Source organism: Neovison vison, chromosome 2 (assembly GCF_020171115.1).
Source record: "Neovison vison isolate M4711 chromosome 2, ASM_NN_V1, whole genome shotgun sequence".
NCBI lineage: Eukaryota > Metazoa > Chordata > Mammalia > Carnivora > Mustelidae > Neogale > Neogale vison.
In genome coordinates this window covers 54,515,824-54,541,836 of record NC_058092.1, presented here as the reverse complement: position 1 = coordinate 54,541,836, position 26,013 = coordinate 54,515,824, and the positions used below count along the sequence as shown (strand labels likewise).

The window sequence follows — 26,013 nt, the reverse complement described above, 5'->3', positions numbered from 1 at the left end:
CCCTTTGGTTTTGCAGCTTGATCAGCCCAGTGGTTTCACATGGGTCACAAGGTGCAAGAAGTCCCACCACGGCATGGCCATCGCAGCTACTAGAAAAGGGGAGAGTAGAAGGAAAAGGATGCCTCTTCATTTCAAGGCATGCTCTGGCCAAAGCCTAGATTCCTAGGCTCTAAGACTAAGAGGGACCTGCAAGAAAGGCTGAAAGGTGGCCTATCTCCTGGGTAACCATGTGCTCAGTTACAACTCCACAGTTTTCTTACTGTTGGAGAGAAGCAAAGAATGGATATTAGAGAGTTCTCTCTCATGCACCAATCAGAATGCCATCTTCATAAAAACAAATAATTTCTCTGTCCTCTTCCACCATCACATACCCCACCTCCTAGAACAGTACCTCGCATGTTCGTCTTCCTCTGACCATTTTCCTTGCCTTTGTCCTGACTCAGCCATCAACACTGATGTGATTTTTGGATGTAATGAGGTTTGGCAGGGTGAGATCGGGAACCACCAAGAAGTTTTCTTGAGATGTCTTTGGTGCAAGATGGTGGTTTTCTTAAAGCATAGGGTCAGGACTCACAGGGGAAAAGACCAGGTGCACCTTTTTATACTTTGGGATGGGCGGGAGGTAAAGATAAGGGAAGTTCCAAAAGGATTTTCATATGCTAAAAGAAGACTTCTGGGAAACCAGAGGCCTTCCTATTGTCAAGCTAAAGCTGTTTTTCTTAATGTTTAGCAAAGCATTAACACAGTTGGGACCTTCCTGGAGGAATGTTATGCTCTTCCTGCTTCAAGTATTTGTCAGTGGGCTGCAGGTTATTATGATGTCTAATTTTATCTGTATGTCCTTCTGGAAATTAGATTATTGATAAGAATGTTTTTTTCTTGTAAATCACTAAGACGTTTGTAAACTGAGGGAGACACAGGTCTTGCAGGACTGTGATCTCTAAAAGTTAACCATTTGTTTTTCCTTCCCTTAGCTTTAGGGCCACCCTGAGTGCCTGAGGAACGTCCCAGAGATCCCACCTTGGGCGGGAGGGTGGGGGTTCCATTTGTGTTTTGTCCTCAGTTGCCTTCTGCTCCCTCATCAGTCACCACTTGGACATAAACTGTGTCCTTCTAAATTACTTTTCTGTCTCCGTGCCAATCTATCTCCCACACTGCCATCAAAGCTAACTGTTTAAAATAGGAACAGTCTTCTTTTATTTCTTTTCTTGAAGTGCTTCAATAGCTCACCAATATCCTCAGGATAATTTACCAGCAGAGCCTTCAAGGGCCTCGCCAACCATATTGCACCTCACTCACCCCATTCTCCAGCCAAATAAAGCTGAAAATGACTCGTTCCATTTTTTTCATGCTTTTACATCTCTGCATGCATACTATGCAAACGGTGAGGAATATCCATTCACTCTTCTGCATCCCCACAATATCTTGCACATACTACCAATGACATTATTTTGTGATTTTTTAAAATTTAATGTCTTCCTCTTCTATGGGCTGTTACTACTGAAGGGAAGAACAGAGATAATGTCTTGTTCATCTTTCAGTTCTTAGCCAGGAGTTAAGCACAAAACTTTCTTGTTGCTGTCTGCAATGACCACATGGTTGAAGGAGCACCATTACCTTATCCAGAACTCTCCTGGCACCTAGCATCCAGTGCTGGATGCTGGGCTGCTCCTGCCCAGGAATTTATGGGTGTCAGGATGAATGACATGTAAGGAGTAACAACTATGAAATAACATTTACTATTCACAGAGCAGAGAGCAAAAGGATTCCCTAAGGAGAAGAGCTCAGATTCTATGTAAAAGTGAAACAAAGTTGAGAGGGAGGTGGAAAGTGGCTTAGGGAATTATTATGATTAAGGGGGTGGGTGCATATTTTTTTTTTTTCTCTCTCTTTCCTATGTGTGAGGCAAAGGGGAGGGCTGGGGAACTGAAAGCTATCAGCCATCAAACATCAAAAATAAATTATTTTTGTGGAGCATAACAAATAGCATGGAGGACATGGGGAGATAGAGAAGAGAAGGGAGTTGGGGGAAATTGGAAGAGGAAGTGAACCATGAGAGACTATGGACTCTGAAAAACAATCTGAGGGTTGTGAAGGGGCGGGGAGGGGCGGGGAGGGGCGGTGAGAGGTCGGGGTACCAGGTGGTGGGTATTATAGAGGGCACAGATTGCATGGAGAACTGGGTGTGGTGCAAAAATAATGAATACTGTTATGCTGAAAATAAATAAAAAATAAATTCAAAATAAATAAATAAATAAATAAATAAATAATTTCTGTAGTATGAAACTCTTTCTTCCAATGACTGTACTTTATTTGAAGTCTCTTTATTTGTTTTTGTTTTACCTTCAGAAATAAACCCCACCTCACAGGGCTGTTGTGCAATTAAATCTAAATAAAAAAGATAGAAAGGATATTTTATACTCTAATGTATGATAGTGAGAATATTATCTATACTCTGTATTACAGCAATTATCATACTCATACAGGCTAGAGCCTATCATCCCAAGTACTTTCTACATAAAACCCACACTTCCTATATTCCAGTAGAATTTTGATCTGATAACAGGATATATAAGCAATGATGACTGGCAGGGATAACACTGGATTTTAAATATCATCGTCCATAATCTCACATACCTGAGATGGGGACCCTAGGATAGGGGGTGTTTGTGAATTGCTGACTCGTAGATAGCAGTGCTCAAGACACAAGTCACAAACAGTATGTCCGTAGCCAAAAAATGTCAGTGGGTGGTAAAGCCTGGTGGGAGCTACACAGATGTGTGTGTCATCAATTTCCCATCCTCTCGCCAGCTTTTGTTGAATCTATGGCATTTGCTCATAGCATCTGTGGGTATTTTGATCTCTAAAACAGGGCTTTAGGATCTGTAGCTGAGAGGCAGCTCAAAAGTGTAAAATATTTTTATTGAAAACCTCATCAGACTGTAAACTTATGACACACTGTAGGAGCAATAAAGCACATCCCCTGTTTCTGAGTCACCACCCCCCGCTGACTGACCAGTTACCCCTCTGTAATAGTGAGAACAGTTGAAATTGCTTCTAGCCCTCCACCTAACAACAGGGAAACAGTCACCGCTCTCCCCAAAGGAGGTAAAAGTTGGGACAGTGAACATGGAGGACATCACATCTCATTTAAAGACACCCCAATAGAATCATCCTGTTCACAGCTGAAACATTTCAAGAAGCAAAGCACAGCCTTCAGGCAAGGGGAGAAGGGAGAGGTGCAAACTGATACTTACAAACTTCTTTGAACGAATAACACAGGAGAAGCCAGACTGTTTCTTAAGAAAAAGTTTACCATGAGGAAAACCCTAAAACAAGGTTCCCTGTCTTTTTTTTTTTTTAATCTCTGAGCTTCTTCCTACCCAACTGAAAATGCACCTGATACCTGACAATATTTCTATTGCATCATTAAGACGTAAGCATTCTAAGAGCAGTACTGTTAGCTAATAACTGGGAGTTGAATTCCACCACAGGTCAGTTGGCTTGGCACAGAAAAAAGAAATGCCCCCAGATAAAAACTCATGCTTGGTGATCTGCAGCAATGTATACCTTTGGCTGAAAGGAAAGTGGAAAGTCCACTTCCTCTTATTCTCAGCAGATGTACTAACCTCCTACTACACTGAGAAAATTGAATTCTCAAAATGTGGTCCTCAAGTTGGTTCCATAAATTTCATCTGGGAGCATGTAAGAGCTACATATTCTCAGCCCTAACCCAGACCTCTCAGTTCTAGGGTGGGGTCCAGCAATCTGGTTTTCAATAAGCCTTTCTGGGAATTCTGATGCACTCTACTATCTGACAACCAGTGACGGTGACAACTTTGGAAATGAGTTTCTTTTACTTCTCTCCTTGTCTCTTCCAATATATTCATTCTTCTCTACCTTGGATTTACACATCTCAAAAGAAGAGATTTCTAATCTTATCTAAAGTTTATCTCCTTTGGGGGGGTGCCGTATTCCCCTGAGCATATTTTGTATCAACCATTGCCCATCTCTCTTATCTTTGATGTCTTCTCTACTGGTTCCTTCCATTCAGCATAGGTAAGTCTCCACATTATAGCCTTCTCCTTCATCAAGTCTACTCCAATCAGCTTTCATTCTTACTCTTTCCTTTCACTAATGAAAAACTTGAGAGTAATATCTCATTGCTATTCTTTCATCCTCAGTTCTAATTTGTGTTTTAAAGTTGTAATCTGTCCCCTAGTATCACTTTCAACGTAACATCCAATATACAAAGGAACCTATGTATCTACCCAGTAGAACCACATTACCACTGCATTGTTGTATATGCCTCTCTGCCCCTTGCCTCCCAGTTCATCCTTAAATCCACTGTATTCTGACTTGAACTCCACTAGTACTGCTCTCATTAGTGTTGCCCGTGTCCATTCAGTTGAAGTATCAGATGGACTTTGCTCAGTACTCATCTGACTCATACTCTGTGCAACTTCTGTCTTTGATAATCGAAAACTTCCCAATGGCTAAGTTCTGTGTCTTTGTGTCTTTGTGTCTTTGACAACAATTCTCTATTCTAGTTCTCTTCCTATTTCTCTGGTTATTCATTTTCTGCCTGCTCCCTGGATCTTCCTTCCTTCCTTCACCCTTATTTCCTTGGGGCTATATCATGATGATGATGATGATGGTGATGATGATGCCTCGAGGCTAAATATTCCCAGTTGAAGGTGGAATTGATGTTAATTAATCTCTTCATACTTCATTACCACTTGTACATTTATGATCTCCAAACTATAGGACAGACACACATCTTGAACGGTTCCCAGACAATGTCCACTTAGTACATGTCTAGAGTACTTTAAACTCACTCCATTCAAAACTAAACCCACATCCTTCACTTCATAGCTTATCCTCCCCATCCCCACTTTTTTGTCCTTGTTCATGGCATTAGCATTCACCCAGCTGAACAAGCTAGAAACTGCTGTGTGTCCACAGCCTCTCTTCCTTGCCCCCAATCCATATTCAACTCATCACCGATTCCCACCATCCTACCCCAAAGTTGCATACCTGGAATAAATCCCAGTTGGCTTTGATATATAATTCTTTCTATATGTTGCTGAATTTTACTTGCTAATTTCTTTGAGGATTTCCATATCTATGTTCATGGGAGATACTGATCTGTAATTTTTCTTTCTTGTAATGTTTTTGGTTTAGTTATTAGGGTAAAACTGGCCTCATGGAATGAGTTAAGATGTGTTCTATCTACTTCAGTTTTCTGGCATAGATCGTAAAGATTTGGTACCATTTCTTCCTTCAGTGTCTGTTAAAATTCATCAATGAAACCATCGAGACCCAGAGCTCTCTTTTTTAGTAGGTTACGAATTTTCTAATCAATGTCTTTAATGAATATAGGCCTATTCATGATACCTATTTCCCCCCAGTGAGTTTTTGTACTTTGTGTCTTTCAAGAAATTAATCCATTTTATCTAAATTTTCAAGATGTAGGAAAAGACTTGTTCACAGTGTTCCTTTATTATTCTTTCAATCTCTATGGGATCAACAGTAAGTATTTCTCTATCATTTCTAAAAGTGGTCATATGTGTGTTTTCTTATTTTTCTTGGTTAGCCTGAAGAAAGGTTTATCAATTTACTGATCTTTTCAAAGAACTATTTTTCAATCCTTCTAATGTCCTCCATTGTTTCCTGGTTTTCAGTTGCATTGCTTTCTGCTCTAATTTTTATTATTAATTTTCTTCTGCTTGCTTTAGTCTTAAATTGCTCCTTTTCTGTCTGGTTTCCTGAGACAGAAGCCTCACTGATTTTACCTCTTTGTTTTTGTCAAGTATATACATAACACTATAAATTTCCCTCCAAGCACTGCTTTTACTACATCCCACAAAATAGGATAAATTATATTTTTACTTTCACTTAGTTCAAAATATCATTAACTTTATCTTGAGATTTCTCTTTGATCTGAGATTTAGAATTGTGTTGTCTAATTTCCAAATTTTGGGGTTTTTTTTTTCAACTATCTGTTACTGATTTCTTGTTTCATTCTATTACGGTCTGAGAACATTTTTTGTATGACTTTCATTCTTTTAAATTTGTTAAGGTATGTGTCACAGTTCAGAATAGATGTATCTTGATTACTATTCAACATGAGATTGTGAAGAATGTGCATTCTGTTGTTGGATGCAGTATTCCACAAAATTTCAATTAAATCAAGCTGATTGATAGTGCTGTTCACATCAAATACATCTGTAATGATTTCTCTGCCAGTTTGTTCTATCATTTACTGAAAGGGTGATATTGATATTTATAGCTGTTTTTTGTTTGCTTTTTTTTTTTTTTTTTTACTCATTGCTTTTATTTGTCATCCTCTCCTTTTTCTGCCCTCTCGGGTTCTAATGGACCATTTTATATGATTCCTTGTTTCTCCTCTGTCAGCATATCAATTTTACTTATTTTTTTTTAATGCAGTAGTTTCTCTAGAGTTGTCAATATACATTTTTGAGAAATCTAAACCAGCCTTGCTCTGCAGGGCTGGTACTTTGAAACAAAATAGCCCCAATTACTCCTTCCTGCCCATGATGACATTGGTATCATTTGTTTTTACTTATCCATATAGTATCATTCCCCAACACATTCTTACTACTGTTACTTTAAACAAACAGTTAGGTTTTATAGAGTTGAGATTAGTATAAAAAATTAATGTTGGGGCCCTTGGGTGGCTCAGTCAGTTAAGAATCTGACTTCGGCGCAGGTCGTGGTCTCAGGGTCCTGGGATTGGGCCCTGCCTCTGGCTCCACAAGGAGTCTGCTTCTCCCTGTCCCTCTGCCCATACACCAGCTGGTGCTCACACAATCTCTCTCTCAATCTCTCTCTCTCTCTCTAATAAATACATAAAATCTTTTTAAAAATGTTATTTTAGGGGCTCCTGGGTGGCTGAGTGGGTTAAACCCTCTGCCTTTGGCTCGGGTCATGATCCCAGGGTCCTGGGATCGAGCCCCACATCGGGCTCTCTGCTCAGCGGGGAGCCTGCTTCCTCCGCTCTCTCTGTCTGCCTCTCTGCCTTCTTGAGATCTTTGTCAAATAAATTTAAAAAAAAATGTTATTTTAGGGGTGCCTGGGTGGCTCTGTGGGTTAAAGCCTCTGCCTTCGGCTCAGGTCATGATCCCAGGGTCCTGGGTTCGAGCCCCACATCAGGCTCTCTGCTCAGTAGGGAGCCTGCTTCCTCCTCTCTCTGCCTGCTTCTCTGCCTACTTGTGATCTCTGTCAAATAAACAAATAAAATCTTTTTTTAAAATGTTATTTTACCCTCATTTATTTCTTCTCTTACATTCTTCCTTCCTTTATGGAGATCCAAGTTTATGCCATATATAATTTTCCTTCTCACCAAAGAACTTTTTTTTTTTTTGACAGAGAGAGAGAGAGAGCACAAGCAGGCAAAGAGGCAGGCAGAGAGAGAGGGGGAAGCAAGCAGAGAGCCTGATGTGCGGCTCGATCTCAGGACCCCAAGATCATGACCTGAGCCAAAGGCAGAGGCTTAGCCTACTGAGACACCCAGGTGCCCCAAAGAACTTCTATTATCATTTCTTTTGGGGCAGGAGTATTGACAATAAATTCCCTTAGGCTTTGTTTGTACAAAGAAGTCTTTATTTCTTCTTCACTTTTGAAGGATAATTTTGCTGGTTATAGAATTCTGGGTTAGTGGAAGCTTTCTTTCAAAATCTTACACTCTTCTTGTTTTCATAATTTCTAACAAAGTTTGCTTCTTGCTTATCTTTCTCTATATACATTTTTTATTCGTTGGCTTCTTTCAAGATTTTATCTTTGTTTGGGGTTTTCTGTAGTTTGAATATGATATGCCCAGGTATAGATTTTTGAGTATTTATCTTTATTGACTTTCTCTAACTTCTTATATCTATGATTGAGTATCTGTCATCAATTTTAGAAAATTCTTGGCCATTACTTACATATTTACTTCTCCTCTGTTAGTTCTTCACTTCTCATATTCCGAATATGCTTATGTGATACCTTTGAAAATTATCTCTGATTTTTGGATGTTCTGTTGTTTGTATGGTTTTGGTAGGGGTATTTTATTGTTTTTGTTTTTCTCTTTACACTTCAGCTTGCAAAGTTTTTATTTTCAAGTTCAGTGATCCTTTCTTCAGCTTTATCCAGTCTACTAATGAGCTCATTTAAGAAATTCTTCATTTCTGTTGTAGAGATTATTATTTCTAGCATTTCCTTTTGATTTTGTCTTAGAGTTTCCATTTCTCTGCTTTATACTAGTCACCTCTTGATTGTTGTTTACTTTTCCTATTAGAGACCTTATTATATCCAACAGTCACTTTATTTATTTATTTGGCTGGGGGAGCACAGGGAGAGGGAGACGCTTAAGCAGGTTCCATGCCCAGGTCAGAGCCTGACACTGGGCTCAATCTCATGACCCTGAAATCATGACCTGAGCCAAAATTGAGAGTTGGATTCTTAACCAGCTGAGCTACCCAGGTGCCCCTCCAACAGTCACTTTAAATCTCCTTTCTGATAATTCTAATATCTGTGTCATATCTGGGCTTCATTCTGATTCTTACATTGTCCCTTCAAACTATTTTTTCATGCTTTTAGTGTATCTTATAAGTTTGCTGTTGTCATTAAAAGCCAAACATGACATATCAGTGAACAGAAACTGAAACATGCAGGTCTTTAATGTAAAGGCCTTGTATTAATCTGAGCAGAGTTTAGACTATGTTCAATGTGTATTGCAACCATAAATGTTAGAGACTTCCAGTTTCTCTAGTGTCTTTCTTTTGGTCTTCCTTACTTTCCTATGAGCTCCGGTAAGAACTACTCCTTAGTCAAGTCCTGTTACTTGCAGCTTTTTAAGCCGTAATCCACTCTTACTATCTTGAAGGAATGTTGGTGTGGTGGTAAGTGGTTGCAGAGAGGAAGCCCTCCATAATTGTTTGATTAAACATCACGCTTGCAGTGGACCTATGTCATAAGTATTTCTTAGCTTTTCCCCATACATAAGATAGACAGGCTAAAGGACATGAGGTGGGAAAAATGTCCTCCTTCTCGGCAGGATATGGCTCCAGTAAAGTAATTTCCCTTGAAGAGTAGGATGTTCTGGAAAACACTTTAGGCGTATTTCACAATGGTTACTTTTCTTCTCCCTATGCCAGAGCCAAAGGGAGTCCTATCTTAGCTCTTTACCATAGGAAATTGTTAGGGTTATAGGATGTAAAGCCCCCTAACAGTGTAACATCCATGAGTTCCTCATTCTCTTGCCAGTCCACACGTAGCTTTAAGCATTCCCTTACAATTACCATTTAAGTTTCCCCACCAGTGTATGACTCCAGTGGCTTCTGCTCCATGGGGACAGATCTCAGCTATGACTCTCTGGATTTACCTGTATCTCTCTAGAATTTGAAATGGTGTTTGGTTTTGTGACCTCAATGCTCTGTTGGATCTAACAAAATTGTTGATTCTCAGTTTGTTCAGAGTTTTTCTTATTGTAAAGATGTGAATGATGACTTCTAAGCTTTTTATATAGTCGTGATGAAACTAGAAGCTACCTTATTCCTTTTTATATTCTAATCTCAAACAGAATTCAGAACATAGCAACTAGACAGACCTGAGGAAAGTCTCTTGTGTTGTTTTCTTTTGTTTTGTCACAAGAGTTAGGGCTGCAACTGTTAAGTCTTTTTTTTTTTTTTTTTAAGATTTTATTTATTTATTTGACAGAGAAAAAGTGAAAGATCACAAGCAGGCAGGCAGAGAGAGGGAAGCAGGCTCCCAGCTGAGCAGAGAGCCCGATGTAGGGCTCGATCCCAAGACCCTGAGATCATGACCTGAGCGGAAGGTAGAGGCTTAACCCACTGAGCCACCCAGGTGCCCCTGCAATTGTTAAGTCTTAAGAAAATGAAGTCCAAGCAAACACATGAAGACTTTGAAGGCCTTGGTCAGATGCTGGTCATGAGAGCTTAGCAATCTGCCCTCAGCAAAGATGTAAACCTTTGGTAGAGGCTGATCCGACTTCATCCTGACTCAAACAGTGTTTTGTAAACAGGTATAAACTGAGGCAAAGGTTTGGCAAAAGGGGAAAAAAGTATTTGCCTGCCATTTGCTAGCATTCAATATTTCTGCAATATTCACAATGCAGGTGAGCTCTTCACGTTTACATAGCTCTTGTAAGGTTCTACTGCTGATACCAAGCCTATGCACGCAGCATTAGACTGAATTTCTGAATTCAATCTACATTAAGGACTAAGAAGAAAACTGTGTAGAGAGAAATCTTGAATTCATGTAGATTCACCAAAGACCATAAATTTGAAAAATATTAAAATAATTACTAGGTGGGCTTTCAGGTGATACAATTAATTGCAGACAGACCTTCAGATTTTTCCTGTGCCCTGAGAGATAATATCCCCCATTTCCACGCCCCCCCCTGCAAAATTATGGAACTTAGACTTGGAAGAAAAGCAGAGCAAAGATGACACATATTATAAAAGAACCCAATTGTACAGTAATATAGTCCAGACCTGGATGGGGAAAAAAAAAAAAAATCTCCTGGGTAGAATCAAACAGTCTGAAAGACATAGATAAATAAAAATTTATTTCTACAATGGATGCCTTTATCAAATCCAGAACTCAATGATTCAGGGCTATGTTAAATAACAAATAACAAAGAGAAAATTCAAAAAGTAATTCCAGTATATATGCACTAAAGGAAAGAAGATACTAAGATAAGAATCAGATTAGACAATTATAAACTCAGATGGTCTTTTATGAAAGGGACATGAAACAGTAGAAACGTTAATGTCTCTTATAGAAAATAAGAAACATTATTACTCAAAGTCAAGAACATTCAGATACTAAGGTGTGATGGCTAATTTTATGTGTCCACTTGACTAGACTAAGGGATGCTCAGAAAGCTGGTAAAACATATTTCTGAAAGTGTTTGTGAAAGTGTTCCTGGAAATGATTACCATTTGAATTCGTAGACTGAATAAAGAAGGTCACTCTCACCAATGCAGGTGGGCCCTGTCCAATCATTTGAGGGACTGATAGAACAAAAATTTGAAGGAAGGAAAATTTGTTCTTTGCTTGGGACATCCATTTCCTCCTGCCCTTGGACATCAGTGCTCTTCATGCTTAGGTCTTTAGACTGGAACTAGGACTAGTTCACCCCCATTCTTGAGCCTTTAGACTTGTACTAGAACTTAAAACAACAGCTCTCCTTTCCTCAGACCTTTGGACTTGGACTGAATTACACTACTGGCTTTCTAGTTCTCCAACTTGCAGATGACAGATTATGGAACTTTTTGGTCTCCATGATGCATGAACCAATTCCTATAATATATCTCTTTGGATATCCTATTGCTTATATTTCCCTCAAGAATACTAATATCTGGGGTGCATGGATGTGGCTCAATGGATTAAGCCACTGCCTTCAGCTCGGGTCATGATCTCAGGGTCCTGGGATCGAGCCCCGCATCGGGCTCTCTGCTCGGCCCGACCCTGCCCTGCCTGCCTCTCTGCCTACTTGTAATCTTTCTCTCTTTGTCAAATAAATAAATAAAATTTTAAAAAAATACTAATAACCTGAGGAAAGACTGTCTTCAGGAGCCTAAGTCAAAGAAATGGGGCCTCATTAGCCCCTGGAGCACAGCCTTAAGAAATATGAAAAAAAGCTTCCATTCAAGATTACACTGAAGGAAATCTCAGAGATGAAACAAATGTGGGATGAAGGAGGCTAAGAAATCCATAGCATGAAGCTATGAAGGGTTTCTGCTAATAGTGAACTAAATCATTTGAACTAACCCTTTGCTTTAAAACAAAAGATAAGTACCTATTTACCTCCTTAATATCATCAAAGTGATCAGTTAGTAAGGAAATAGCAAGCCAAAATCTAAAGGGAAGTATCTCACCAGAGCTACATGATAATGAGCCTTGAGGATCATGAGGCACTTCAGTCAAAGCTCAGACAGGCCTATGATGGGGAGTCCAAAACGAGAGTCTTCCCCAGTTAAACTGGAACTTCACAGAGGTATTTGCTCAGAGTCAATGTAAAACAGAAAAAAACAAAAACAAAAACAAAAAACACCAAAGCCGAGGGGGAATGACCTTAATAGGTTATGACCATCAGCATGGATGATTGAAAGAAACAAACAAACCAACAAACTCAAATCACTCTAGAAATGCCCCAGTGACTCTGTAGACCTGGTAGAATCAAATATATTCTCTATAGTTGAGCACACCTTCCTTTTCTGTTTTAAACTCCCTACAAATAATGTTTCAATGACAATGAGCAGCACACAATAAAGAAAAAAATCAAGCACATTTTGTGAACCTAACATTGAGGGAAAGAAACCAGACCCAAATGAGTATATATTGTGCTGTGTCATTTATATAAAGAACAAATCATTACTAACCAATGTTGTTAGAAGTAAGAAGTTAGTGACTAGAAAGAAGCCAGCTTCTGCAGTGCTAGTAAAATTCAGTTTCTTGATTTGGGTGCTAGTTATGTGTTTGTTTTGAGTATTAGATAGATAGATAGATATAGATATATAAATATAGATATAGATAGATAGATAAGGGTATAGCCTGATAAAGAGGGTGTTTTGGTGTTTTTTTTTTTTTAAGTATGAAAAAGAACCATCAGAAAACACAGATAATAGAAAAAAGACCTATGGAAATTTCAGATATCTAAATGAGCAAAGGAGCAAAATAATTATTCTTACTATATATGAAGAAATTTTTAAAAGTTTGAAAATTTCTGCAATGGAGTAGGCAGCCTTTAAATTGATCCCCAATTTGTGCTCCTCCTTGTGTTCATGCCCTTGTACAATCCCTCCTTTTGTGTGTGGGCTAGACCTAATGAACATAATATGTAAAAGTGATGGGATATCACTTACAAGATTAAGTTGTAAAAAGATTTTGACTTCTATCTTGCTCACCTCCTATTGGTCTATCACTCTCTCTCAAAGTTCTTGCTCTGGAAGAAGCAAATTATCATGTTATAAGTAAGCCTATGGAGAGGTGCACATGGCAAGAAACTGGTATTTTCAGTCAACAGGCAATAAGGACCTGAACCTATCAATAACTGAGCATGGAAGCAGATCCCACCCACCCAGTCAAGCCTCAAAATGATTACAACATTGGCCAGTAACTTGATTCCAGCCTTGTGAGAGGCTGAATCAGAGGCACCCAGCTAAGCAACAAGTAGATTCCTGATCCACAGAAAACGTGAGATAATAAATATTTGTTACTTTAATTTACTAAGTTTTGGAGGTTATTGATTATGCAGCAATAGATAACCAATACATATACAGAATAGAAAACTACATAAAATTATCTAACATATTTAAAAAGTAAATCAATACAGGGGTACCTGGGTGGCTCAGTGGGTTAAACCTCTGCCTTCAGCTTGGGTCATGGTCTCAGGGTTCTGGGATCAAGCCCTGTATCAGGCTCCCTACTCAGCAAGGAGCCTGCCTCCCCCTCTTTCTGCCTGCCTCTCTGCCTACTTGTGATCTCTCTCTCTGTCAAATAAATAAATAAAGTTTCTTAAAAAAAAAAAAAAGTGAATCAATATAAATGCAAACTCTGAAAATAAAAAAATATAGTAACCAAAATTGAAAAAAATGCAACAGGCTTAACAGCAAATTAGACATAGTTGAAAAGTGAATTAGCAAACTGGAGGGCAATTTAAAAAATATAGTCCAGAAAAACAAAATAATTTTTTAAGAAATCGAAGAGATTGCCAAAAATGGAAAATAAAGAAGTAGATGCGAAGTAGATTTAATCAGAAGTCCAAAAGCAGAGGAGACAGAGGTTCGCACAGGAAATATTTGAAAAGATAATGGAAAAGTATATTCCAGATATCATGAGAGTGACATCAATTTACATGTTCAAGAAGTCCAATAAATCCCATATAAGATAAATAAAACAAAACCCACCCATAGACACATCAAAGTTGGACTTCAGAAATTCAGAAACAAACAAAAGGCAGATTATTTATATGAGCAACAATTAGATTTACAGCCAATTTCCCAAGAATAGCAATAAAGCCAAAAGACAAGGGAAAATAGTTACAAAGTGTTGAAATAAAGTAACTGCATACAATGAAAAACAAAAAGGATGCTTTCAAGAATGAGAGCAAAATAAAGACATTTTCAGGCAAATAAAAAATGAGCATGAATCCCAGAGGACTGACTCAAACAAAAAAGCAAGTGATCCCAGGGGGTCTAAGATACAAAAAGGAACTAAAAACAGAGATACTGCTAAACATCTAAATCTAAATCAAAGACTAAATACAAAAATAATGCGGGTGTACTGTGGGGTTAAAAAAATAGAGATAATTAAAATATATGAAAACAAACTGGACACAGGGAAGGGCTGGCTAGGAGGAAAAGTATTCTAAGATCCCCATGGAGGAAAATTAAAATTATAAAGTTAACTCTTGACTTGCAAGACTGAATATTGGCTTATTTCCTAAATCTGGCTGTAGTGACATCACTTTGATAAATGTGGCAATTAATAAAGTCCTTTAACTATTTAAAACATGAAGACACTAGAGATACGGCACTAGACTAATTCAACTTATATGGGACCAAGGAAAACTACAGCCTTTACAGTGAAACATGACTTAGGCTGATGCTGGTTAGAAGACATCACCCTACAAAAAACTGAAAAATACCTAATAAAGTGAGAAAATTTAAAAGGTGAGGTGAATAAATCCGAGGCCTTAACTTCCTTGAGCTTTAATTTACAAGGGCAAGAAGCTTCAGTTTCAGATTCATCTTTACATGCTCAAGCAGCGATTGATATTGGAGAAACAAGCTCACAAAGATGGCAGTCACACCGTCCTAATGATCTTCTCCTGCTCTGTCCCTCTAAAGAACAGTCACATCCCTGATGTGATCCCAGAATTAAGAGGAAGAGGAAGACAACTGGGGAAATGGCAGAGAAGAGTATGTTTTTCCCATTCTTTCATGTGCCTTCCAAGTGTTAGGAATGCCACCAGTTTAACAGTCCCAGCTTCCTTTTAGCTCAGTCTTCCTCAGGGGGAGGGCATACTTTACTCTGTGTTGGTGTTCCCAGAAGGAAAACATGGGCAAGCACAACTCAGTCCTTCCCCTCTACTTCCTCACATGAGCACGATTTCTACAGATCTTCCCTGCTACAAGTTTTACAGGGTGAGGTTCTCCCTCTGAAGGTGAGGCTGCTCAGGTCCAGCATCTCCTGTTACTGGGTGGTAAGTCTGTGTAATTGTGGTGTTCAGAAGAACACTTGCCCACACACACAGATTATATATTCTGACATCAACTTTATTAGTAATTAACATAGCACCTTGTTTACATATCTGACTTCTTTTTTCATCCTATTTCTAAATTGTTTCCAATAACTCAGGTGGCAAAGTTCCCCCAGAATTCCCAACAGTAGAAAATGAATGATTCTGGCAGCTCAGTCTACATATAACAATAACATCAACAATAATAATGGAACAACATCAAAATAATCACCAAGCGCTGGTTACTATGTTCTACGCATTGTACACATTATCTTTAATTGTCTTCACAATTCTTAAAAAAGTAGGTACTATCTCTCCACTGTTTATTCATTTGAGTTTCTGTGGAAGACTGAAACTTACCCAATAAGTAAAAGGAAGGATGTCTACCCAGCTAGACACAAGTCCTTTCTAACTCATTCTTTCTCTGTGGTAATTTAAATCACTCTTCTTATATTCTATGCAATGATGGCCAGCTCCTGTCATTAACGTACTCTCCCCAAACAAGGGCTAAATTTATAGTAGTGGTTTTCTGTTTATCCTTCTATACACTGGGCACCACCTTTCAATTGCACTCACTCAAAGTCCTTCCCTAGCTTTAAAAAATCTCATCTATAGCACACAGCCCTATACCTATGGCTCATTTACCACACCAACCAGGAACTCAAGATCAGTTTCACCCAATTGTCACTGTCAAAGCAATTATCAGAGCAGGAGTCATGTCCCAGAGATATTTTTTAGTCTAGATCAGGAGTTGCCAAACTGACTGGCCCCCCAAATCTAGCCCACTACCTATACATGTAAATAAAGTGTTACTGGGACACAGATACATTTATTTATTATGCATTATCTACAGCGACTTTCACACTACCGCAGCAGGGTTGAATACTCAGGACAGAGACTGCAAAGCCCACAAAGCCCAACATATTTACTCTTTGGCCTTTCACAGAAAGTTTGCTCACCCCCCTGGGTTAGACAAGGGGGTTGATTCTATATTCTCAGTACTCTTAAGTGGTTAGTATCATTCTTTCTCACATATGGTCATAGGCTGTATCTTTTACATCTGTTTTCTTGCATCAAGTTGATGGCAATAATGACAGTCGGAGCTCTACTTCCCCACTTCTAATCAAATGTCTTTCAGTCAGATTCCTCAGCCAGCAATTCTATCAGTCTACAGCTCTCAATACTCCAGAGACAGCATTTTTAAGGAATATATAGAAATGCTTTTAGTTACCTATATTTAAAAATAAATGTAGAATCAATGACTGATACTCTTTCATATATTAAGAAGAATCCAGGTAATTGAAATGAAAAACATGTTATGAATGAATTACTAACATGTAGTATTACCAATGGCACAACATAAACTCTCTGGATAATGGCTAAACCCTCCATTTCAATTTGAACTATGGACACCCAGCATGAGGCCACTGATACTTGAGACATGGTTTCTAGTTTTCGAAAGGCTTTACCGGATAATGTTCAAGAGAAGAGAAACTATTTGTTGATAACTTGACATGTGCTTTTTAGTAATATAGGTACCTTATAGAGATTACTATATTTAACCTTCACAATAGCCCATGAGCTGAGTGTCATTACTGTCTCTGTACAGAATAATACCCCCAACTGAGAGAGATAGACAAGCAGGTCCCAAAAGTCAGTCGGGATCTGATACTTCTATAGGAAGGACAATTGCCACAGCTCTCAAGGTGTCCTTGAGTTAAATAAACTCAAAATTTGCAAGGTACATTTTATCCAGATTGTTATTCTAAAGAATTTAGACCGGCCAAAACCAGAACACCCCCCAAACCCCATACCAGTCATCACTTCTTTAGTTGCTGGATTGTGAGCAATTTACTTCTGGGAAAGAGTCTGGGATGGTACAAGGGGCAATCAGAGAACTCAGGAAAGCATACATTCACCAACTGGTATGAAAGCATTTCAATATTGTAACAACTGGTACAACTGTACCAGTGCCAACTTGCTGAAAAATAAATCTGTGGAATTCTTTACAACTCCAAATCTGCAATTCTGCAGAAGCATAACCAAGACTAATTACAGAAGCTATGCAATTGAGTAAGCAATCTGGGAGTGACATGCCCATTTTAGTTCCCAGTGATTGGCTATGACTATTCTAATGTTAATTCAGCTCAAGAGAAGAAGTCAGGGCTTCTCAGGTTTTTAACCCATTCTCCCTACAATGTGTTACCACACTTCTCTATCACATCCAGACTGTCTGATGAACCATTTCATGCCAATAACTAGAATAGTTAGAGTCTCAGTGATCTAATGCTGAGTGTATTTGAAAACCACCAACTAAAAAATGCCCTGCATTATTCAGTTGGTATATATTGGGCTACTCATCCACACTGCAGAGCTCAGCAGGTAGCAAGGATGTATGGCACACCATAAAAATCAGATTTTAATGAGTGAATACATTTAGTTCTTCTCCTTAATAAATGATTTAAACAAAAAAGGCACCATATTTTTACAATTTAAAATTGTATAAAATACAGAGAAAATATTTTTCATTTTAATGATAAAACTCCATGTTAGGTAAGCAAGCCATTTGTGGAAGATATTTGAAAATTACGTAGAGAAAAAAAAAGAAAAAGAAAACATTGATTATTTAATATATGATAAAGCACACATTTGAAGTAGCATCACAGTGCAATTTTAACTACAGTTATGAGATTGTATGTACTTGATTAACTTCTCAACCCTAGATTAAAATTGCCTCTTTTTACAAGTATAGACTTGGCAAAAACAGTCCAAGCGTCTCTCACAGTATAATTTTCATCCCTCTTTTGATTTATAATAAAGTGTTTTATTTCATACATAATCACAAACTGAGGTTAGTAAAGTGATATTGTAGTAAGAAGAAGCTAGGAATAATTATATGTGAAGCAGAGCAGTAAGAATATCTCCTGTCATATATACACATATAATTCCTTTAGGTACTCTCCTAAGATTGTGCTTTTCTAAATGCAAACATATTGATGCACACTGAAGGTTACTTTAAAAAAAAAAAAAAAAGATCATAGGCAGTCGTTTTGTTTTCCCTTGACTTTAATAAAAATGTATCTCATTCCCCCCACAATGGGCTCCTTCCCAATCTTAATCAGGCTGAAGATATCTCCACTGTACCCAAAGGAAAACAAATTCTCAAAATGTTAACAGCCTTAGTTAGTCCACAAATAACAAACATTTCAGTAACAGGAAATTATGTTGGAATAATCAGAAAGTAAAACTTAGAATTGACACTTAATTATAAAACTACTCACCACTCCTGGCTTACAGTTGTAATAGCAATGCTTGGAAGTGTCGTCAAAGGCAGTGTGGTCGGTCTGGAAATGCCATCTCCCTCGGGAGTCCGCGCTCTCTCACTCTGTCTTTGGGACAGTGGTGGTAACTGTAAGTTTCCTGAGCAACACCTTCTCCCTCTCCAGAGGTCAATCCCAAGTGTGTTACTCGAAGAACTGTAGGATTTACTCAAGCTACATTCCAAATAATCTTTAACATTCTGGAGGAACCACAGTGGGAGTGGGGGGGAGGGGGAAGAAAAAGAGAATGAGATTCAAATGTTTCAGATGATGTGAAATAAAAATCCAAATAATCAAGTCATCCATCATAAAGTCCAGATTCATGATCTTACAACCAGAATCTAATATTGACGTCAAAACCTTGAGAAAAGACAGGAAGTGGGCAGGGTGGCTAATTCTGAGATTTCAGAATTCTTGGTGATTTTCAGGGTCCCCATTACAGGTTACCAGTTACAGCATGTGGGTTAGAGGGCTTTCTAGCTTCCTTCTCTTTTTTCAACTTGTCTTTCTTTTTTTCCCTTTCTTTCTCTCTCTTTTTTTTTTTAACTTGCTAAAATGAAAGCTTATAATTGAACATATATTTGGGAAATCAATGTTATCATTCTGAAACATGGGGAAAAACTATATTAGCTAAGGTATATACTTTCTTGCTGAGTGTTTTAAGGTAAAAATATTTTTATCTTAGGACAGAAAGATGTTGATAATAATGGATAATTGAATATCCCTGTTTCCATGAAAGATCTTCTCAGAGTTGAAGTTTCTTTTTCTTCCTTTGCTTTTTTTTTTTTTTTTTTTTTTTTTGGTAAAATTATGTAAGAGCTCAGAAAAAGAAGAGCACACTTTATCCAGCCCTGAACTGAGCTACATGTGTTCAGTACATCCCTAATGCTGACAAGAATGAAATACTTGTGAGAAGATAAAGACATTGTAGTATAACCACTGGTAAGAGTTACTCATTTCTCCTAAATCTCCTAATGACTGTGGTTCTTGGTAGTGCTGGGAGTGAGAGGCCCAAATGAGCCATGGCCTGGGTACCATTTCTATAAGTTCAAAGATAGAAAATGTCATAGCACAGCAAATACCCATGGAGAGCAACAAGGAGTTCAAAAGATGTAAATGTCACTCTCTACTCTTATCTAACCCAGAATAATGGAAGTCCTATCCCCAGGCCACTGTGTCTCACCTGAAATTCATTCTGTGGCCCTAAAAAGACTGGTCCTTCCTGCTAGTCTCAGAAAAGACTTAGGAGAACCTGGGACTAGACCTCCAAAGGTTTAAACAAGCTAAAGTTCTCTGTCTCCCACTCCACCCATCCCTACCCTAGTTCATGCAAGAACAATCAACTTAAGTTTCAGGCTCTAGCTGGCTCTGTGCAACAAATCTCTGATAGTTTTGCTCTGTGCTACTTAAGGATACAATAGCAAAAGGAAGCCCAGTATCTATTCACACAGAAACCTATATTCTAGTGATTTATGCTTATCTGATTCACACAAGACCACATTTTGATGAAGGAAATATGGGCATGAATAGGCCTGACAATTTTCAGGGGCCCCACTCTTCCTACCTGAAATGGGATATCGTCACATTACCTTGGGCTTGACAAGAATACCATTCATCTGAAATTTAGTAGGATGACAATTCGATAATAAGACAAAACAATCTGTAATTTTCCAGAGTTAGGTTAACACATTCTGGAATCTGTCCAGTGTTTCACTATTTACTAACTGGTTATCATTTTAAATCTGCTGTAGGCCTAGCACTTAGACAGCGTGTGTGTGTGTGTGTGTGTGGTGTGTGTGTGTGTGTGTGTGTGTGTGTGTTTTACAAATAAGAAGCTGAGGGGAAAGTTCAGTATATGTAAGTCTTTTGAGAAAAAAGACGTAAAGACAAGTTAATCAAACAGAATATACAAAGTCTTCCGGAAGAAATTCAAAAACAAACTGAAAGCCAGAACTCATGATTATAAGTCAGACTACTTCCAAATATTCATGTAAAGAAAGTACTGCTTATCTGGAAAGCAAATCCTAGGTATAAAGTTCACCTGCTATGCAACAGACTTGATACCAGAGAATAGAAATAAGGATATCATTTAGTAAAACCACTAACCACTATAGTCTCCTTAATAAAGTTTTTGGATATTTTTCTCTTTTAGAAAAAAGAAGTATTGTCAAAAAGGTTTAAATGTAGTAGAGGAACTAAATGGGTGCTTATTTGGTATTTGCTATTTGAAAAGTAACAAAATCACACCTACCACAAAATATCTCCCACACTGACTTGCCAAGAGGCTTGAATTAACAAATTTGAAGTCATTCTTTGAATTGAAAGAATTCATTTTAAAAGACCCCGTGAAAGTGCATTGCCACAAAAGAACATAATGGAGTGGCTTTCTAGAAATTAAGTTAAACACTGGGAACATTAATATTGTTTTACAAACACTCATTAACCCATGTAGAGTTATTCATAATTACCTCAGGCTCTCTCAGTCATACTCATAATCTATATAGCTCTCCCCCCAAAATTGCTAACATTTTCAAGGGACCAACCTAATTCACTCAGTTCTCAATTACTGAATTTGAGAGCTTAGACTTATATTCCTATTTTAACTAGCATGATCCTGGCTGACTACACCACTCACCAGATCAAAGATCTGGAGAAAAGGAACATTAATTTGAATGCTACTTCTAGAAATCACAAATTTTAAAATATATCCTGCCACCCCAAATTCACTCTATATCTCTATAATCCCGAGGGATACAACCCAGTTTGGGCTTATCCTCATGCTCCTGGAAAGTTGTTTACTTAAAAATTGTTATGTTTGCCAATATAATTCCAGAAGTTTATCACAAAGGAGAAGCTAGTGTGACACCCTCCATCTAAGTGGAAAGAGTCTGAAGGGAGGAAGGTCAGGGGATACCAAAGGGACTCAGTCCTAGCCCCATATCAAAACTGACTCAGTTAGGACCACTGAAATGCACAGCTGAGGTATAAGAGTGCCTAAGTAGTTTCAGATTTGTTGCTGTTGCTTTATTTTGCTTTTGTTAAGTTTCTCCCAGTGATTTTTGGAGTTTGCTCCAACTCTTGAATTCTGATTAAACTCCTGGTGAGGAAATGGGATTGGGTATTTCCAAGGACTTCTAGTGTGTCTATTGGGTACAATTCAATCTGGACCACAGGCTCTTCAAACCTTATAAAACTGGAGATGGAAATTATGGAAAGCATCAAGTGACACTCAGGGACTCTATAAAGATTAAATGTCACGATGTTCGATGAGACAATAACAAAAGTAACGTTGTCTTTGAAAAACTCAGTTTTATCACAGGCAATCACCATCAGTTATGAGTAGTTGCCCAGAGGTAAATAATGTATTTTATATATAAAATCAGACCCTCTCTCTTTCTGTGTGTGTATTTCACCCACACACATATTTCCTGGTCCTTCTTTCCTTCTCTCTTTAGCCATTTTCTCCTTTTCAATTCCTCCCCAACCCAGCAAGTCCCACCTCTTTAAGTTATTCTGTAATCTCTACACAGTCATAATTAATTGCTTGTGTTCAGTACCTGAATAGTGCTGAATTTGCCCCTCACTTCTGGGACTTAGTTCCCTAAGGCAAAGTACTTAATGCACACTGTTCCTATATCATTCATCACATTAAGTCTCCTATTGAAGGTATTTGTGTACTGCAAATAACTGTATGCAAACACAGTGGTCACAGTTAGCCATTTGCTTATTCTGACAAAGCTAAACATAGTGTCTTACATGTGGTAGAAGCCTTTGCATATGTCATTCCCTTTGCCAGAAATGTTCTTCTCTGAAAGAAAGAAGGAAGGAAGGAAGGAATGAGGTCTCTTCCCTCTTCAGAGGCCTCACTCCCTCACTATGCATATATCCTCTCTGTCTGTATGCCATCTCCTCACCTTATCCTTCCCTAAACACTCTATTCTCACTATCCAACCGTTCTTTACCTGCTGACCAACTTCATTGTTCTGTACAGACCTTATCATACTTGAGATCATTTTATAATCTAGCTATGTGTTTTTTCCCCTCCTCTCTGGAATATAAGCTTGAAAGGGACACGAACACTATCTATTGAATCTCTAGAACCTAACCAGTGTTTGGAAGATAACGGGTGCTAAATTAATATTAAATGAATATTTAAATCACTAAATAAATGTGTGCTGCATTAAAATAAATGGAAATATGATAAAATCCTCCTGACTTAAGGGTGAAAACTTACTTCGAGAGTGTGGTATATAAACTGTAAAATCTGCTAAGTTGTTCTTGTTGTGAGGGAGGAGATAGTGTGTATAACAGTAAGTATAAGTTTCCACACTGCACTTGATGAGTCAAGGTGCACTGGGAAAAGTTCTGGGTCATCAATCTCCACTAGAAATAAAGTGCAAGCCACAAATGGGAGCCAAAGGTACTAAATGAAATTTCAAATTTTCTCATAGCCACATTAAAAAAGTAAAGAAGAATCAGGTGAAATCACTTTTTAAAAAATATGAGTATAGTTGACATGTTACATTATTTAAAGGTACAGACAGGTAAAATTACTTTTAATAGTATATTTTACTTACACTAGCATATCCAAAATATTGTCATTTCAAAATGTAATCTATATCAAAAATTTTTAATAATCTACTTTACATTCTTTTCTCTTTGTACTACGATACATTCACAATCCAAGATCTATTTTTACACTTAGAACTCATCTCCATTCAGATGGGTGCTTAAGAGTCGCACGAGCCTAATGGTTACCATGTTGGACAGGGCAAATCTAGGTAACAATTATCCACTCTGGTAGTTTTAATAGTCTTCAAATGTGGTTTTCTTTTTTCACATTCTTTCTTATATGCAATGATCCCTATCTCTTGTTCCTTGATTGTGACAACAAGTTGTCTTATGGGAAGATCAGGATTATTATGATAAGGATCCAATGAAAAAGAAAGAATCAGTGTCCATCTTTTATAGATAAAATGTGTTGCTTATTCTTCCAAAAAAAAAAAATAGAATCTTGTGGCACACACTATATAGATAGTATTAAGAGACAATCCCAAGCTTTTTTTTCCCCTTTTTTTAAAGAAAAATGATTTCTAAATTACAGAAGTTTCCCTTTAGATGTCCAGAGCAGAACATGAAAATATGAACATCTCTTTTTACCATGGGTACTGAGAACTCAAGAGTGTGAGTTAAGGGAAGTTTCCTTGTGGTCAGGGAGTAGAGAAGGGGAAAATAAAGAAAGGAAATGTCACAGGTGATAAGACTAGAAAACTAATCAAGAGTAGAAATGGTGATGGCAAAGGGATGTGTTTTGCAGGTCAAGAGCCTCATAACATAGCTGAGTCTCTCTCTGGACTTGTGGCTCCAAGAAGTTCCCACAAGCACCTACAGGGACACAGAAAGAACCTGAGATTTAGCCTCAGCTTTCCTGCTAAGAGATCTGTTTCAGCATGAGGCAAAGGGACCAGAAATCCTTGCAGTGAGCAGACCAAAGGTAGGGACTAGACAGAAAGCAAAGCTTTTAAGCAACCAGAATCCCCCACTGAGAGGTCAGGTGAAGAGTCCAGGCAGTGGGAGAGAAGGTCAAACTCACAGCGCAGTCAGAAGGTGCACTGCTCACAGTGACAGCAGACAGACCTGGTACTGTGACATGCCGAAGCAGCACTAGAACAAGGACAGAGACTAGACAACCAAAGATCCGGGGAAATGAGCTATTCTTCCACTGAACAACAGTAGATGCTAGTGGGAAGGGGACAATACAAGATAAGGACAATACCACACATCTATTACAATAATGTTAATTAATGTTAAGTCCTTTTGACCAATGCCATGTAACTAAAGGGAAGGAGTAAGAACTGGGAGAAATCCTGAAAGACAGAGCATTTACCCAAAAGGCAGGATTTTACATTAATTGGCAAGTTCAAGTTCCTCCCAACTTCTCTCCATCTGCGGAACCAGGAGCTTAACAACAAGATGAGTTATCACAGAAAGCAAGGAAAATTACTTCTTTTTCCTCCCTCCCTCCCTCCCGCACATCAGATTGGTGGCATAGGATTTTTAGTTCAATTACAAACAGAAACTGAGTAAAAACTGGACAATGAAAGACACACTAATGGGGGACTGGTCAACTGAAAGCAAAGGAGATAATTAATCTCAGCTGTGCAAGATACGAAGCTAGGAGATGGTGAGTTTACAGACTTCTTCAAATGACCTGGCTCAGAGTTTCTAAAAGAATGCATGTATCAAGCCACCCTGGGATCTTGTTATAATGCAGTCTGATTTGTAGGACTAAGATGTAGCCTAAGATTCTGCATTTCTAATAAACACCGAGGCGATGCTAATGCTGGCACCCTAAGGATCAACCTTGAGTAGCCAAGACCTACAGGACGTGTATATCACAAGCTTCGTATGAGCAGTTGTCGAAGATCCCACGATACGAGATGACTCTCGAGGATTAGCTGTCCCTGGGTGAAGACAGGGAAAAAAGTCACCGGGGAACTGATAAGGCAGGCAGTATAGAAAGAGAAGTTTCTAAGAGCTAGAATGCGAGCATCCACTGGAAGAGATTGGGGGTTTGGGGAATGAGACCATGAACTTCAACCTGAGCCCTCTCCCAGGGCAGAGAGGACAGTGTTCCTGCAGTCTACCGTGCAGAAATATGGGTCCAGGTGCTGGCAATGCCTGGGTCACTAAAACAACTAGTGACAATGTGGTGGTGTTCAACACCCTTGCCCACCCTTTGGATAAAATTATGAAGCAACTTCTCCATGGAGCAGACAGAAAGTAGGTAGAATCGAGCAACTCTGATTTTTGGAACTTACATCATCAGCCGTCACTGCCATGACACTCCTGCTTTTCTTCATTATAGAGGTGAAAGATATCCCCTCTTAGGATGTCTGTTGCTCAGCACAGTTCTGCTGCTGATTTTTAAGATCTATGGGGGGGGGAGGAAGAGACACAAACATAAAAAAGAGCTCAGTATCCTTAGCTGAATATAAATACATGGTTTCTTTGTATTCTCCAGACTAACATTTGAATGTACGCAGTGTACACATATAAGTAAATACCACAATTTCCCAAGACAGTTCAATCTGATATGTGAGAAAAGAGGTTTGCACGATACAAAAAAATCCAAGAAATTAGTGCAAAGCTACTCAGGAGGAGAGAAAAGAATAAGAGGGTAACACTTTGGCTCCCAAATAATCCGTAATCATTAAAAATATAGAAGTAATACATATTTCTGAAGGGCTTTATATTTTTTTCATACAGAAGTTCATCTATATAATAGTCTGTGAGATTATTTCCATTTTTTTCCTAATGTGGGAATAAATGATCAGAAAAATAATTGGACCAAGGTAGCACATTTAAAATATGGCAGATTTAAAATTTAAGGAACACAGGGCTTTGATATTATGGTCCAAA

The 26,013-nt window shown here is 38.3% G+C and overlaps 1 protein-coding gene across 1 annotated transcript in view; it reads right to left on the bottom strand.

The window, feature by feature from the left end:
* The window catches only part of PDE4B (phosphodiesterase 4B), a 455,114-nt gene extending 429,620 nt beyond the window's left edge, over window positions 1-25,494 (bottom strand). Inside the window, exons 1-2 of the mRNA XM_044238396.1 lie at window positions 25,413-25,494; window positions 18,553-18,791 (exon numbers count right to left, since the gene is read on the bottom strand). Coding sequence (XP_044094331.1) covers window positions 18,553-18,791; window positions 25,413-25,454 — 281 coding nt within the window. The 5' untranslated portion in view covers window positions 25,455-25,494. The remainder of the gene's footprint in view (window positions 1-18,552; window positions 18,792-25,412) is intronic.
* Between the last annotated feature and the right edge of the window lie 519 nt (window positions 25,495-26,013).